Source organism: Anabrus simplex, chromosome 10 (genome assembly GCF_040414725.1).
Source record: "Anabrus simplex isolate iqAnaSimp1 chromosome 10, ASM4041472v1, whole genome shotgun sequence".
Lineage (NCBI taxonomy): Eukaryota > Metazoa > Arthropoda > Insecta > Orthoptera > Tettigoniidae > Anabrus > Anabrus simplex.
In genome coordinates, this window is record NC_090274.1 from 22,508,326 (window position 1) to 22,526,655 (window position 18,330).

The window sequence follows — 18,330 nt, forward strand, 5'->3', positions numbered from 1 at the left end:
AGCGGCAGTATACTTAAACTATAATTTCAAACATGACAAGTCATTTCTACGTACTTAAGTACATCAATGATATAAATATGTAATGAAGTCACTCGCACTAATGGTATGAGTAATTAAAGCCAGTTTCCGATAACCCGTACGAAGAACGGGTACTTCCCCTAGTCGAAAAGTAAAATGCACGATGTAGCCTTGAAATTAAGTATTCTGAAAGATACTTCGTTTTCTTCGTGACTATTGGTTCTCGAGAAAGTTCATCTGTCTTGTGTTTTTTGGCTGCTGTCTCCCTCAATAATAGATAGGCCACTTATTTCGCGCGTAAGTCGTTCCTTTGTTAACAGTCCAGCTGTAGAATGAGTGTGTTAATTCATATTTGGGAACTACTGTGGGTTGGAGTCTACTTATTCAGCCGTTTTAATTATCATTACACTCATGTTCATAAAAACCAGAACACCTTGAAAGACTAGATATAGGAAGTTCTAAAGAAATGATTAGCATTTGTACTATGTCGGCCCTCAGGTTCAAGGCCCACATGGATATCTCTGCGCGCCACCACCGACTGGTAAAATGTGCCTGCGGCTCTCGTTGTCGCTATAAATCGAAGGTAATGGATCAGTGTGACAGGAACAGACGTGCAGTATGCCTCGCAGACGTATGCAAGAACCGTACCGTCAAATGAGTGAGTTTGTAAAAGGGCGCATTATTGGCATGAGGAAACTTGATTCATCCATCCGGGAAATTGCTGCTCGTGTGGGACGAAGTGTGCCGGCAGCGCAGTGCGTGTGTACAGAATGGTTCACAGAAGGCCGTAGAACACGACGAGATAGGTCTGGTCGCACCACCCAGACCACTCCCCGAGAAGATCGACACCTCATCCGAATGGCATTGCAGGACAGATCTGCGTGCTCCTCGGTTCTGACGCAACAGTGGAACAGTGTAAGTAACACATCTTACACTATAAGGAGTGACAGTCCGTCACCGTATATTACAGTATGGGATACCGGCGCGTCGTCCACTTCTCCGCCTACATTTGGCTAATGTACACAAACATGCTAGACTGCAATGGTGCATCGAACGACGTCACTGGAGATAGGAATGGCAGCAGATAGTGTTTTCGGACGAATCCAGGTTCTGTTTATTTAAAACTGATGGCCGCGTTTTGGTTCGCCGCAGACAGGGGAAGATGCATCACATTGGCTGCATTCACACAAGACATACACAGCGCCAACTCAAAGCTTTGTGGTGTGGGGTGCTATTGGGTACAAGGACAAATCACAGTTGAAGCGTGTCCAGGGCGCTGTCACCAGTTTGACCTACGTGAATGACATCCTGCGACCCGTACCCATACCCTTTCTGCACGACAGCCCAGACGCCATATTTCAGTAGGACAATGCGCGACCACATGTTGCTGCACGAATACGTGCCTTCTTGTTGTCACAGGATATCAGATGTTTACCCTAGCCCGCCCGATCACCAGACTTGTCACCAATCGAAAATGTGGGGGATATGGTGAAACGACGGGTGCAGCGCTGTGACCCAATGCCAACCACCAAAGATAAAATGTGGAACCAGGTGAATTCAATATGGTTGGATATACCCCAGGACGCCATTCGAGCCTTATACGCGTGGATGCCATCACGCATGCAACAAGTTATCAGTACCCATGGAGGACTAGGCAACAGGACACATGCTGAACCTAGGTGACTGAAAATGCTAGTAGTTTCTGCAAAACGTGTCCTGTGAATGTGAACTTCCTGTTTCTAGTCTTTGAAGGAGTTCTGTTATTTATGAACATGAGTGTATATGTATATTACGCGTTAATATCATTTTAAATGTTCTATACATAGAATTAGGATTCATATTTATCGAGTTTTGTGTCATGAACCACCTTAATACTTGCTCATAAATCCGTATGAAGAACGGGTGCTTTAGTTAGTTTCTTCTTCTTCTTCTTCTTCCTCTTCTCCTCCTCCTTCTTCTTAGACAACTGGACATCCTCCATGATTCTCTGTCCTGGGCACCTTGTTTCAGACACTCATACCTTCTACATGACTTCACATCTGTTAATATTCCAAACCTCCTCCTTCTTCTTCTTCTTCTTCTTCTTCTTCTTCTTCTTCTTCTTCTTCTTCGTCTTCTTCCCCTTCTTCCATCTATTTTTCCCTTCATCACCCTCTGTTGAAGAGATTTTCTGCGTAGTATGTAACTCAACCCGCATATTTCCCCTTCTTTATCGTTTCCATCAGGTGTCTCTTCTCTCCTCCCCTTCCTAGCATTCCATCATTTATCACTTTATCTGTCCGCACTTTTCTTCCATTTCAGAACTTCCCCAAATACTTTGTATCTTTCTTAATGTCCATGTTTCAGCTCCGTATGACACCACACTCATATTTGCTATTTGGTTTACGTCGCACCGACGATGGGACAGGAAAGACCTAGGAATAGGAAAGAAACGGCTGTGGCCTTAATTAAAGTACAGCCCCAGCATTTGCCTGGTCTGAAAATGGGAAACCACGGAAAACCATCTTCAGGACTACAGACAGAGAGATTCGAACCCACTATCTCCCGGATGCGAGCTCACAGCTGCGCGCTCCTAACTGCACGGCCAACTCACCCGGTACACCGTACTCCCCACAAAACACTTTGCAAAACTCTTTCTTAAATTAACAGGGATTGCCTTAGATGTCAAAAGACTTCTCACCTTTCGAAAGCTTATTTTCCCATAGATATTCTGCTTACTTCTCTACAGCTTCCCGAAATTTCTGAATCACTTTACTTATTCCAGTTTCTTTCCCTCTAGTGTTATATTAACAGCAGTTTCCTCCTTTCCTACCTTCGTCACTTTTGTCTTGCCAATGTGATCCTCATTCCGAACTCTTCGCCGACTTTTTAATATTTTCCAACAACACTTTTTGACACGTTTCTGATTCCCCTATTACCACCACATCATCCGCGTAGTTTGCTTTTTCCAGGGCCTTCCCTTACAGTTTTTCAGCATATATATTGAGCAGCGCCGATGACATGCAACATCTCTGCCTCTCTCTTCTCCTTATACCCACTTCTTCTCTATCACTTCCGATTCTCATACATCTCTTTTATCAGTATTCTATCTTTCCAGTCTATACAAATATCTTCTAGAATCTTCATCAGAATACACCAGTTCACTTTGTCAAACGCTTTTTCCCAATCAACGAAACATGTATACATTTCCCTGTTCACTTCTATCATCCTTTCTGCAATCATCTCATGGCATCCAATTGCATTTCTGTTTCCTCTTCTCCTTTTAAAACCGAAATTATGAGACATAGAAAGTACTGCTTTGTTTCTGATTAAACAACTACTGCCTTGGATATATTCATTGATGACTTCGTGACTAAAGTTGGCTTTTTTTCATCTTCTCACTCATGCTTTATTTAAGGCTTTGTTGTTCTTATGTGCTGGTTCTTTAATTCATAATATAAAACACAAACTCATAAAATACATTAAAGACTGAACCACTCATCAATAATCAATAAAAAAGCAAACTGTTTTCGTACTAATTCAGTTATTGCCAAAGAACTATAGCAGTAATACACAGACATAACCACAAGGAGTTTTGTATTCCCTTGACGGCTGCGCTGGCTTTTTTTATGGTAGATGAATAGTAACGTTTATTCCATAACAAAGTTTGTCGTTACTTTGATCACTCCGCGCGCTTTTTGGTTCTTTTTGTAATGAGGTTAACCAGGAGCGCTGTGTAAATACCATTATTCATGGAAATTACTATAGCTCGGTCGATGGAAAGTAATTACTAAGAACGTTTTGGCCTCAGTAGTATGCATTTACTTTTAATTTCAGTCGATATTGACGTAGCATTTTCAGCGTCGCACGGGAATGCATAGTAATATAGGTTAAAAAGTTGAAGGATGAAAAAATGTTTTTTTTTGTTATTCTTGACGGTGACATTTTAAAATCTCTTTGTATAGTTTTCCTCTTCTGTTATTTTATTTTGTTCTAAATCTTTCCTGGGTTCTTGTATCCAGGTCGTTGTTGACTTTTCTTCCAAAGGTACTTGAATATCTGGTTTGTCAGTCTGTCATCATCCACTCTATAAATATGTCCAAAAAATAGTCATCTCCTGTTTCTTATTGCTTCTGTTATATTTCCTTATTGTTAATTTTCAGTGTTCTGATGTTTTCATTGGTCCTAAGGTTTTTCTCATCGTTGTTTTTCCAGTTTATCGGAACTGTAGTTCAAAACTAGACCTTCTTCTTCTTATTCTTCTGTTTACCCTCTAGGGTTGGTTGTACCCTCGGACGCAGCGTGGGATCCCACCTCTACCACCTCAAGGCCAGTGTCCTGGAGCGTGACACATTGAGTCGGGGATACAACTCGAAGGATGACCAGTACCTCGCCCAGGTGACCTCACATACTATGCTGAACAGGGGCCTTGGTGGGGGGATGGAATATTGGAAGGGATACCCAAGGAAGAGGGAAGGAAGCGGCCGTGGCCTTAAGTTAGGTACCATCCCGGCATTTACCTGGAAGAGAAGTAGGAAACCACGGAAAACCACTTCCAGGTTGGCTGAGGAGGGAATCGAACCCACCTCTACTCATTTGACACCCCGAGGCTGAGTGGACCCGTTCCAGCCCTCGAACCACTTTTCAAATTTCATGGCAGAGCTGGGAATCGGACCCGGGCCTCCGGGGGTGGCAGCTAATCACACTGACCACTACACTACAGAGGCGGACAACTAGATGTTCACTTACATAAAGATATTCTGGTTTCACCACTGTATTTAGTGCCTTATTTTAAGAGTTTTAGATGAACATTTCGTGTTGTAAAAATTTTTGGTGATGCCATCTTGTGTAAACTTTCTTGTAAAGCGGATTAATCTAAACCATTTTCTTGAATTATTTCTCCCTCGTATTTGAATTTCGTTACTTTCTCTATTCGACCAGTTTTATAAAGGCCTTTGTTTGTGTTCATTAACATATTGTTTGAAATTGCGTAGGCAATTATCTGCAATGTTGCTCTAATTGTCTTTAGGTCGGCTCTGTGGCGTTGTTTGCTCACCAGCCGCTAGATGGCACCGTTGTCTACATCTGTGGTAGGTTTCAGTGTTATCAGATCAGTTCAGCTTGCGCTGTTGCGACGTAAAGGTAGCCGTGCCACTCCCTGTTTGCACCAAGCAAGAAGTGTTCCTTAATCCGTTTTTTGTGGTCTTAGGCTCAATCAATCAATACTGATCTGCATTTAGGGCAGTCGCCCAGGTGGCAGATTCCCTATCTGTTGCTTTCCTAGCATTTTTTTAAATGATTTCAGAGAAATTGGAAATTTATTGAACGTCTGCCTTGGTAAGTTATTTCAATCCCTAACTCTCCTTCCTATAAATGAATATTTGCCCCAGTTTGTCCTCTTGAATTCCAACTTTATCTTCATATTGTGATCTTTCCTACTTTTATAGACGCCATTCAAACCTATTCGTCTACTAATGTCATTCCACGCCATCTCTCCGCTGACAGCTCGGAACATACCACTTAGTCGAGCAGCTCTTCTTCTTTCTCTCAATTCTTCCCAACCCAAACATTGCAACATTTTTGTAACGCTACTCTTTTGTCGGAAATCACCCAGAACAAATCGAGCTGCTTTTTCTTTGGATTTTTTCCAGTTCTTGAATCAGGTAATCCTGGTGAGGGTCCCATACACTGGAACCATACTCTAGTTGGGGTCTTACCAGAGACTAATATGCACTCTCCTTTACATCCTTACTACAACCCCTAAACACCCTCATAACCATGTGCAGAGATCGGTACCCTTTATTTACAATCCCATTTATGTGATTACCCCAGTGAAGATCTTTCCTTATATTAACACCTAGATACTTACAATGATCCCCAAAAGGAACTTTCACCCTATCAACGCAGTAATTAAAAGTGAGAGGACTTTTCCTATTTGTGAAACTCACAACCTGACTTTTAGCCCCGTTTATCAACATACCATTGCCTGCTGTCCATCTCACAACATTTTCGAGGTCACGTTGCAGTTGCTCACAATCTTGTAACTTATTTATCACTCTATAGAGAATAACATCATCCGCAAAAAGCCTTACCTCCGATTCCACTCCTTTACTCATATCATTTATATATATAAGAAAACATAAAGGTCCGATAACACTGCCCTGAGGAACTCCCCTCTCAACTATTACAGGGTCAGACAAAGCTTCACCTACTCTAACTCTCTGAGATCTATTTTCTAGAAATATAGCAACCCATTCAGTCACTCTTTTGTCTAGTCCAATTGCACTCATTTTTTGCCAGTAGTCTCCCATGATCCACCCTATCAAATGCTTTAGACAGGTCAATCGCGATACAGTCCATTTGACCTCCAGAATCCAAGATATCTGCTATATCTTGCTGGAATCCTACAAGTTGAGCTTCAGTGGAATAACCTTTCCTAAAACCGAATTGCCTTCTATCGACCAGTTATTAATTTCACAAACATGTCTAATATAATCAGAAAGAATGCCTTCCCAAAGCTTACATACAATGCATGTCAAACTTACTGGCCTGTAATTTTCAGCTTTATGTCTATCACCCTTTCCTTTATACACAGGAGCTACTATAGCAACTCTCCATTCATCTGGTATAGCTCCTTCGGCCAAACAATAATCAAATAAGTACTTCAGATATAGTGTACCAGGAGCGGAAATTCTAGAACAGTCACTCGTCTGTTATTCAGGATCATATCACGCACTTGTTCAATATTGGCATCAGTTACGACTGCAGATGGTCGCCCGGATCTTTCCTCTTCCTTCACGCTCATGCGACCCCTTTTGAACTGTTCAGTCCACAGGTAAACACTTCGCTGTGGCAAAACAATGTCCCCGTTTTGTGCTGAAATTCTTGTATGAATTTCCGTTCCCGGTACACCCTCGGATCGCAAAAACGGATTACGGAACACTGTTCTTCATTCGTGCAAACAGAGAGTGACGCGGCCATCTTTACGTCGCAGCAGCGCAATCTGTGCTGATCTGATAACACTGAAACCTATCACAGACGTAGACAACGGTGCCATCTAGCAGGTGGTGAGCACACAACGCCACAGAGACAACCTAAAGACAATTAGAGCAAAATTAATTATTACTTATTGACTTGCCCTCATAGTTTCAGTGATCGGTGACGTCATGACAGGTGGCAGGTCTGGGTTTCTTCATGGACAGTGTCGCGATGCAGTAAAATGAGTAAAATAGGTTATAATCCAAATTTATTGAAGCGGGTAAAAAGTATAATCTACCGTACACAATGGTTATGTTATGAGTCTTGCATAAACTTAGGGGTACAGCCCATCAGAACCCTTAGAATTTATGTTATCTTACTACATAACAGAAGAACGAGCTAGACGACACTTCCTAAAATCGAAATTATTCTGCATTCTAACCTACTTCTTTTTAAAAATCCAAAGTCTAAAATTGTGTACAGCTCGTGACTCCATGTTGCTAGAGTATTGTGGCAAGTTACGCTTCTCTGGTAGAATTCTATTATACTAGCTGTCATCGGTCACTATAACTTCCATAACATCCTTGACCAAGTCAGTCGAAAAGCTGAAAATGGCCTCAGTGGGGCGAAACCCTGGTATAGTACTTTTACGATTTAATCTAAATTTAGTCGGGCCCCGCAGTGACAGGGGCAACGTGTCCGCCTGTCACCCGGTTGCCCCGGGTTCGATTCCCAGCCGGGCCTGAGTTTTTAATTGTAAATTATTATTAATATGCCTGGCCGGGGGTTGGGTATTCGTGTCATTCTTAACGTTCCCTTCCTCACATTCAACACTCTACACTTTCGCAATTAAAATTACACAAAGCTTCATATCATATGGTGCAAGTAGTGGCAAAAGATCTACACAGGTCGACGCCAGGAACACATCGAGAACAAATATAAAGAAAAAACCCTGAATTTAGTTAATTTTCTCAGTAGGTAAGGTAAGGGGGTTATTCTGCCCGAAGGCAGGTCCGAACCTCCGCAGAGGTGTTCCTGAGCCGGAGTTTACGTGCGGTAGGGTGGCCAGTTCCTTTCCGCTCCTCCATTCCCTTACCCCCCCCCCCCCAACAGCGCGTGGCAACCCATCCAACTCCTGACCACGCCCAATGTTGCTTAACTTCGGAGATCTCACGGGATCCGGTGTTTCAACACGGCTACGGCCGTTGGCTTTTTCTCAGTCGGAAGCAGTAAATTAAAGTTCCTTGTTGCAACTTAATTTTTGATCAGTTGATTTTCATTCCGTCAGAGAAAGATTGAAGTGAAAACCAGAGGCAATGAAAGAAAATGCGGATCAAGTCAAAGGAAATGTACGGTCGCTCAAAATAAAAAATGAGCGCTCGGTGTTATATAGTCTAAGTTCCTTGCAGAGTTTTTCTCAGAAACAATAAATTCAACCTATATATATATATATATATATATATATATATGTGGTGTCTGTGGGGTGTCACAATACTTGGCTCGACTCCAGACAAAACCGATAACTGTTCCATACAAGTTGAATTTTGTTTTCATTATTAAAACTGTTATAAAACAATATGTTTTACTCCACTCATTTAATCGAGGATCGCCCAGTCAGTACACACTCGCATACACAAAAATTACACTGGACAATGGACAACTAAACTTCACTAATTATCGAGCAAGTTGACCGTGAGCTTGCATTCGGGAGATAGTGAGTTCGAACCCCACTGTCGGCAGCCCTGAAGCTTGATTCCCATTTTCACACCTGGCAAGCGGCGACGGCCGCTTCCTTCCCACTCCTATCCCTTTCCTATCCCGTCGCCCCCACAACACCTATCTGTGTTGGTTTGACGTAAATTAAACTTTTTTTAAAATTCACTCATTACTCGCTATTTACAAACGTTCCTTGTCCTCACAGCACGTGTTCGGCTGACAGTCAGTATGTGGAACGCCTATAATCTAGATTGACAGGTCTCACTTGTTTTCGCACTCAGCAGTCAATTCACACAGTAGCTCCGTGCACCCAGGTTCGAACGCATGTCTGTGGGGTATCACAATACTTGGCTCGACTCCAGACAAAACCGATAACTGTTCCATACATGTTCATTCATGTTTCGAGCTACTTTATATCTGGAACCCTTAAAATAACAGCTTTATGTGTACCAAATACCGACGTGTGAGTGTTTCAAGCACGCGTTGCATTCATCAAAAGGTACTTTTAGACAGCCAAATTATACTAGTTATTTCAGCAGATAAAAATTAACGTACCGATCGAATTGGCCATCCAGTCACGGTTCCGCTGCTGTGAGCTTGCACTGTGACAAAACACAAAACCATTGGTCCGGATTGCTTTGGTCCGTCTAGTGACAAAAACATTAGTCCGGATTGGATAGGTCCGGCCAGTGACATAACCATTAGACGATGATAATGATGTTTGGTGTTTAAAGGGCATAACAGCTAGGTCATCGACCCCACCCTTTGGACTATGGTCAAAAAAGGAGATCTGTGGGGATGGTTTTCGGTTGATCCGAGGTGCCGGGATTTTTTCCCACAGGAGAATTTTGTGCCACTAAATTTACGATACATATTTCAGCACCTTCAAATAATAGTCTGAGGTGGAATCCAACCCATTACCTCAGGATCAGAAATCCAGCACTCTACCGCCTGGTAATAATAACATAAATAATTTAGAGAGTAAATTTCTATGTAGTAATTGAATACATCCAGTTGTATTTTAAGGGTCTTCTAGTTGTGTGGGGAGAAATGTATACATGGTAAGAGTTCTTTAAAATACACTGCGCCTACTGCTTATGCAACTCTATAATCATGTGTTTTGCGATGTACACAACACTTTTATTAAGCGTTGAAATCGTATCTACATGGGAAATTGTTTAAAATGAATATTTTTTGCAGTCCTCACTAAGATTCATTTAGTACGTGCTTATTAAATTATATTTACGTGCTACTCGCATTAGACAGCATTAGAAAAAGAAAGGAAGATTATGCAGAAGTGAAGAAAAGGGCACAAGATCGAGAGGTATGGAGGTCACAGCCATGATTGGACCTGCCGAATGGCAGAACAACCTATGATGATGATGATGATGATGATGATGATGATGATGATGATGATGATGATGATGATGATGATTTTAACCCAAGGGTCTTCACCTTTTAATTTAAGAAATATCATGCTTCCGGTTACATATCGCGCACAACTTGGAGCGATAACGAGCAATCAAACATGACGCGACTCCGTCCGTAAGTAACTAGCACCATAAATAAATAGTTTCAAAAAATCTTGAGCTGAATATGTAAATAAATCCAGGGTAGGGCGTCATGCATGGAATACAAGTCTATTGAATGTACGAGCAGCTTATGCACTCCAGTCGAACGCTGTCGATTATTGAAGTGTGGCTAACACGTGAAATACATTTCACTGGATGACGATGCGGGGATTAAAAGCGACTCTCTCGCTTACTCTATAGCAGCTACGTATTCAGGGTCACCGAGTAGTCCGGCTCAATAGAGAAGAAAATAAAAGACAGAGATCAATTTAAGAATTTTCCTTCTAGCTTTAAAAAATTAAATTAAAGAGAAGAGACTGGTTTATGCAGTCAGTTCGGCCCCTTTACTGAATTTTCAGGGTACTGGCCTTCGGTTCAGAGGACCCAGGGTTCGATTCCCGAACAGGTCCAGGATTTTAACTGCATATGGTTGGTTCTTTTGGCTCTGAGACTGTATATTGATACACTTCTCTTCACCTACGCGGAACACACCACGGAAATACGCAGTAATGAATACATCACTGTACACGCCGGTCTGAGTGGCTCAGATGGTTGAGGCGCTACCCTTGTGAACCCAACTCAGCAAGTTCAATCCTGGCACAGTCCGGTGGTTTTTGAAAGCGCTCAAATACGTCATTCTCACGTCGGTAGATTTACTGGTACTGCTAGACTAAATTCCGGCACCTCGGCGTTTCCAAAACCTATGAAGTATATCGTGCGACGTAAAGTCCAGTAAGATGTTTATTATCTAATGGCAACTGGAAACATCACCACTCATTTCTCTACAATGCCTCTTCAGTAACGCATAAGCCATTTATGACAATTGGTCGAACTGTGGAGGCTGAATACTCTACTTACTTACTTACTTACTTAATTACTTACTTACTTAATTACTTACTTACTTTTACTTACTTACTTACTTACTTACTTACTTACTTACTTATTTACTTTCAAAACGAATTGGAGATGTTTGAAATACTAGCATGATGCTATCTACTTAGCGCGCAGGGTGCTTTTTATTTTCCCACAGTCTGTATAAATGTATCTCATAATAACGATCAGATCATGCAGAACTTGGGAACCACATTGCCAAATTTTTTAAACGTAAATACCCGAACTGTCAGGCACTGTGCACGACTCTGACCTTCGCTGTCGAAGTGGGCGAATTGTAATTATTAATGTTGTGTATACCTTTTGTTGGAACTTACTGATTAGAGCCCGGATTTTTATGCAGTAACAGACCCCTGGACAAATCATTACAACCATCATTTAATACCGCGTAACTCCACCTCTTGGCTTGATAACCGCCTGGATTCGGTTAAGAGGGGAGTCCGCAAGGTTGTGCAGGTACGTCGCATCCAGGATAAACCACTCGCTGAGGATCTGATCGTTGATGTCAGAGTTTTACCCGCTGTTCCAATATGTCCTTCGATTTTCAATAGGGTTCAAGTCAGGTGATTTTGCAGGCCAGTCGAGATGTAATAGGGTGGAGGAGTGTTCTTAAAACCAATCAAGTATGCGTCCAGCCCGACGAACTTAGCTGTCGTCATCTTGAAAAAATCGGAGTATCAATGGCATACTCATGATGCAGATGTTGACTGAAACGCAACACCTGAACATCCAGAAAGTTCAAATAAACATGCTGGATCATGTTAGTGGTCACCTCAGCCCCAATTTATGATACGAAAAACATCCCCAAAACATCATCTCCGTATTGAACCTGACCTTGCACACGTCCAGGCCATCATTTGGCCCTCGGTGCACTCGACGACGTGCATCGTTGCAGTACAGGCAAAATGTGATTCGTCAGACCACATTACGTTCCGCCAATCAGCTACTGTCCACGTTCGATGATTTCTAGCCCATTGGAGACGCGCAGTTTTATGTACCTGTGTGAGCAATTGCCTCTTGCGAGGTGACCGGCTCCAAATGTTCATTGCATGCAGTTCTCTCGCTGAACAGGTTGGGATGGACCTTCATTCACTGACTGCAACAATTCCTGTCGGGTTTGGAAGCGATTTTGGTTCACAGGCCGTGAAACGCGTCTCCGATCCCTCTCAGTCAGGATCTTTTTCCGACCACAATTCTGACGTCGTGTTTCGTGGCCACGTGTGGTACACCACTGCTCATAGACACATTGAAGAGTCCACTGCGAAACGCCAACAAATCTAGCAACTTCACGCATCGTATGGCCATGGGCACGGCCAAACACGATTGCCCCTTTTTGCCACTCTGTCATATCCTTACATCTACTCTTCTTGACGTACACTGTCCATTTCAAACATCAATATCTCACTGATCGCTACTACGTTATGCTCACGTAGAGGCAGTGCGCTTGCGGTTGAGCATGGGACACGTTCGTTGCGCCATCTGCACAGGCTTAACGACCCGTCTGTGCATGCGCACTAGGGTGACCAATTCTTTGCCCGGGTAGCTTAACAGCCTCGCATACAAGAATATAAACTTACTGAAGAGAGTAACAAGTATACTCCAGTCTGCACAACGGTTACGCTATGAGTTTTGCATGATCATTAGGGACAGTGCCCATCATAAACCCTAGAATTTGTTACTCTCGCTACGCTATGGAAGAGATTGCATTCTAACGTATTACTGCCTAAAAATCCAAAATCTAATAATGACTGTCACTTTGTTCGGAGAGAAATAACTATTCAGTAAATATAATTTCACTGATACATAGCACTTCGCTGATTGAAAGAAGCAGGAACATCTTTAACAGTTTTACTGGACCTATCAGACGAACCAGAGACGGTTGCTGTTGTTTTTAATAAGTAAGTTTCGCTCGTGAATCTGGAAGTAAGAGCAGCGCGCCGAGCGTTGGCTAATCCGTAGCGGACCGCAGAGAAAACAGAGCCATCTTCCCACAAGCCCGCGCGCCGTGGTGTGTGTAGCCCTAAATCCCATTATTTATCATGTAAACAGCTTAAGCTGGCGGCGACAGGCAGGCAGCATTCGAGAATGAAGGAGACTGATTCTTGTGGTCAGATAACAAACATTGTAGATAGAAGACGAACTTGCTGGAATACGAGGAAATAGCTTTTCTAAATTGGTTGCAATAGAATACTTTATTATTATTATTATTATTATTATTATTATTATTATTATTCTGGTAGCATCTCCTCGCAGAGGTTTGGCGACCGTCGTGGAGTGATTCCTCGTAATTTATTTTTCTCGTATCTCGGTAGCTGGTTGACGAATTTTAAGTTCACTGTTCCTTACTCCAGAGTCCACAGTATTAACGACTACTTTATTTTGTGCTTAGGTATGTCTATGATCACGAGAGTCCACGTAATGTATGTCCAGGGGCCAAAAGCTTGCTTTCTTTCTTTCTTTCTTTCTTTCTTTCTTTCTTTCTTTCTTAATTCGTTTCCCCTCCAGTGTTGGTTTTTCCGTCGGACTCAGCGAGGAATTCCACCTCTACCCCCTCCAGTGTTCTGGAGCGTGAGAATTTGTGTCGGGGTAGGCCTATAAAACTAGGGAGGAGGACCAGTACCTCGCCCAAGTAGCCTCATCTTCTATGCTGAACAGGGGCTTTGTGAGGGGATGGGCAGATTGGAAGGGATAGACAAGGAAGAGGGAAGGAAGCGGCCGTGACCTCAAGTTAAATACTATCCCAGCATTTGCCTGGAAGAGAAGTGTGAAACCACGGAAAACCACTTCGAGGATGGCTGAGGTGGGAATCGAAAACACACCCCCCCCCCCCTCTACTCAGTTGACTTCCCGAGACTGTGTACCGCGTTGCAGCCCTCGCACCACTTCTCAAATGTCGTGGCAAAGCCGGGAATCGAACCCGGGACTCCGTGAAAGCTAATCACACTAACCACTACCCCCACAGAGGAGGACACGTAATTTCATTAAATAAATAAATAAATAAATAAATAAATAAATAAATAAATAAATCCGTTGATTACGTAGTCTTTTCTTGAATGATTCCAAAGAAGTTAGAAATAGAAGATCTTCCTTGGTAAATTTTTCCAATCCCTAACTCCTCTTCCTATAGATGATGATAATAATGTTTCTCCGTACCACTAACTACTTTTCGACGGTTTTCAGAGACAGTTTGTCCAACCGGAGTTCTTTTCCGTGCCAGTAAATATACCCTCACGAGACGGACGATTTGAGCACCTTCAAATACCACCGGGATCAGCCAGCGTCGAACCTGCCAAGTTGGGGTGAGAAGGGCAACGCCTCAACTGACTGAGCCACTAATCCCGGCTCCTGTAGAAGACTACTCCAATTTGTCCTCTTGAATTCCATCTTCACCTTCATATTATCTATCCTACTTTTAGAAGCTCCCTACAAGCTTATTTGTCTACTAATGTCATTCCACGCCATCTCTTGGAACGTATCGCTTAGTTGAGGGGCTTGTCTCCTTACTCCCAAGTCCTCCGAGCCGAAATTTCACAACTGTACTGTTTCGTCAGAAATCGACAATAAATCGTCCTGCTTTGTTATGGATCTTTTCCAGTGCATTTCCCTGTTACTGTGGACATGACCGATACAGAAATGCCATTCTTTTTAAATTCTCAGCAATGTAAAGACAAAACTCTTATTTTAAATAGGCTATGGATTTGATTTTTCTATACTAATTGAGATTAGTAGACATATTTGTTTTGTATGCTCGTGTCAGATTGCACAACTTAATGTGGATACTTTGAATGCTACTTTGGAAGTCCCAAAAGCACTTTGTACATCATTTACAGCTTGCGGCTTGTCTTGTTTGTTGCAGAGCACGGCCACCAGACCAACAAGAAGAAGACTAGTTTCTCGAGGTTTCTCCGGGGTTTGAAGACGGGACACCGCAAGGACAAGCACTCCCCGAGGCACTCTCGAGGTCCAGCGAGAGTTAGGGTGAGTAAAACTTCCCTTACCTATTTCATATTACTTTTCGAACGATTCCAGCTTAAATTTTATGAATATTGGAAGTAATCACCATTAAGATTTTAAAATTTAAATATTAAGCAGAAATTGATATCATCAGAGTAGTCTTATGACTCTGTCGTCTGAAGGAATGAGGTATAATACTGTGACTTTGTGTTTGGCAAGATTTTCAGGCGCTTCGGTTTCCTCTCATCCATTCATAAAGCACACTTCAATAAAGTACACTTACAGGTGTACACATTTTTCTTGCCTAACACAAGTTTAACTTTCCCCAGGGTCTCAGAACTTGCGAGTATGGTGCGGCGACCGCGAAATCTGGTCGACTCTGGACTTGTTTACAGAAACGTGTGCTTGGTTATTAACCATCCTTCACATTCGATAACTCTTCGTAGCCACAGTAGTCGGGCTAGGTAGCTCAGACCGTAGAAACACACTCCCCTGCTGAGTCAAAGTTGGCAGGTACGAGCCCGCCCGCAGCAGTCCGGTTGTATTTCAACGTGCTCAGATGACCAGCCCCAAGTGGGCAGATTACCAACGCGTAAGTTAACTCCTGTGGGACAAAATACCAGCACCTCGGCGTCACCGAAAATAAGTGGTTCGTGTAACAAAATCATCTACTTCTTCTTAGGCTAATTCCGACTAAACGACGTCAGTATTCTTGTCGCAATATAAATAATAATAATAATAATAATAATAATAATAATAATAATAATAATAATAATAATAATAATAATAATAATATATAATGAACACAGTCAAATGTGGAGGTTAAAAGCAATGTTATCATATGAAGTGTTCGATCAAATGAAAAGCGGCGCACATTCTCTCACTTTTCGCCCGCTCACGGCCACTTAGATCTACTTGGCGAAATTATTTCCTAAACTACGAGGGTCGAGTCATAAGTCATGGCAACTATTTTTTTCTCGCGAACAGGAGACAACACGAAAAATCTAAGATATGCATTTGGAAATATAGGGCATGTACTTATGCATAGTGCCTGAAGACAAATTCTGACTTTAGGAGATTCTCGTAGGAAAGTGACAAAACACAGGCCATTGGTAAACATTTTATTTTGGTATAGACAGCAAATACATAAACTAAGTACAAAGGACAGGTCTCCACTGGTTACAGGCCTTCGAAATAATCACCCAAGGTTTCCACTGTGCGTTGCCAGCGGTGGGGCGGCGCTGAATTCCATTCGCTGCGTGTGTATCGCTATCGTGTAACACCTCTCTCCGAAATGCTGTTACGATGTCCTCTTTGTTAGCAAACCGTTTTCCTCGTAATAGCTTCTTGACTTCGGGGATTATATCATAGTCACATGGGCTCAGATCAGGCGAATAAGGCGGCTCCTGCTTGCTGACTTCCATTTTGTGACACTCTCACTCGCACACAACTTGGGGGCATGCTTAGACCCACACTGTTGTTTACATACACCATCTAGTGGCTTCATACGCAAGTGTATACCGTGCGTTTCCAAACGCACATCTTAGATGTTCCGTGTTGTTTCCTGTTCGCGAGAAAAAAAATAGTTGCCATGACTTATGACTCGACCCACGTATAAAACTACCCGAGTGAATGATGGATGATTGTTGTGAGTAAATGACTGTAGTTGATCGTAAGATTTTAATTATAGAGTTGAGATATATATACAGTAGTTAAATTAATTAAGTTGCATTTGTAGTATAAGAATATTTTTGTAGTCAGGTTTTATTATTATTATTATTATTATTATTATTATTATTATTATTATTATTATATTCGTATAGACCCTGTTGCATCATGCAGTGCTTTCATGATTCGCCTTTCTGGTCTTCCATATGGCTTTCAATCTTTCTCCGTGGACTCTTCCTGTCTCCAGTTCACTTGGTTCCTTGTCTCCTTCGAACTTCATTCTCTGTCTGCAGTACCCATGTGTTTACTTTTTTATTAAACAAATTGCTGTCTAATATTCTGATGCATCTGTCTGCGCTTTCTCCGGGTCCTTTATCACTTCTTGGATTCACTGTAGATTCTTCAATTTGTCTGCTATATGTTATGACCTTATGTGAGAACCTTCTTGATGGGAGTCTTTGGTCATGTGTATAAAATTTCAATTGTCGTTTCCTAATATATGCTGCCACGTTGGACAGTTTCTCCGTTTTTTTTTTTTTTGTTTCTTTGTAACGTCATAATCTTTTTATATTATGCTTAAATGTAAAAGCGGACTAGGAACCCTAACCTCACCATCAATAAAGGCATTAATAATAATAATAATAATAATAATAATAATAATAATAATCATTTGAGAGACACAATACATTTATTTACGTAGCGTATGAGAGTTGATTGGACCAAGCTATTTAAGATACTGAAGGTGATTGGAATCGGATACCGAGAACGAAGAATTATCTACAATCTGTATAAAAATCAGTCTGCAGTGATAAGAATCGAGGGCTCTGAAAAAGTAGCAGCAATCCATAAAGGAGTGAGGCAAGGCTGCAGTTTGTCCTCCCCCCCTTTTCAGTGTTTACGTAAAACAGGCAGTAAAGGAAATCAAAGATGAATTTGAAAAGGGAATCACAATCCAAGGAGAAGAAATCAAAACCTTGAAATTTGCCGATGATATTGTTATTTTATCTGAGACTGCAGAAGATCTCGAGAAGCTGTTCAGTGGTATGGACGAAGTCTTGGGTAAAGAGTACAAGATGAAAATAAATAAGTCCAAAACAAAAGTAATGGAGTGCAGTCGAACGAAGGCAGGTAATATAGGAATTATTAGATTAGGAAATGAAGTCTTAAAGGAAGTAGATGAATATTGTTACTTGGGTAGTAAAATAACTAACGATGATAGAAGTAAGCAGGACATAAAATGCAGATTACCACAAGCAAGGATGAGCTTTCTTAAGAAAAGAAATTTGCTCACTTCAAACATTGATATCGGAATTAGAAAGATGTTTTTGAAGACTTTCGTGTGGAGCGTGGCATTGTATGGAAGTGAAACATGGACGATAACTAGCTCAGAAAGAAAGAGAATAGAAGCTTTTGAAATGTGGTGTTACAGAAAATGCTGAAGGTGAGATGGATAGATCGAATCACGAATGAAGAGATACTGAATCGAATTGGTGAGAGGATATCGATTTGGCTAAATTTGACAAGAAGAAGAGATAGAATGATAGGACACATCTTA

At 41.8% G+C, this 18,330-nt stretch overlaps 1 protein-coding gene across 1 annotated transcript in view; it reads left to right on the forward strand.

Moving 5' to 3' along the window:
* Nucleotides 1-18,330, forward strand: part of LOC136881768 (uncharacterized) — a 234,386-nt gene that overhangs the window by 94,152 nt on the left and 121,904 nt on the right. Inside the window, exon 5 of the mRNA XM_068229499.1 lies at nt 15,010-15,114. Within this exon, the coding sequence (XP_068085600.1) occupies nt 15,010-15,114 (105 nt within the window). The remainder of the gene's footprint in view (nt 1-15,009; nt 15,115-18,330) is intronic.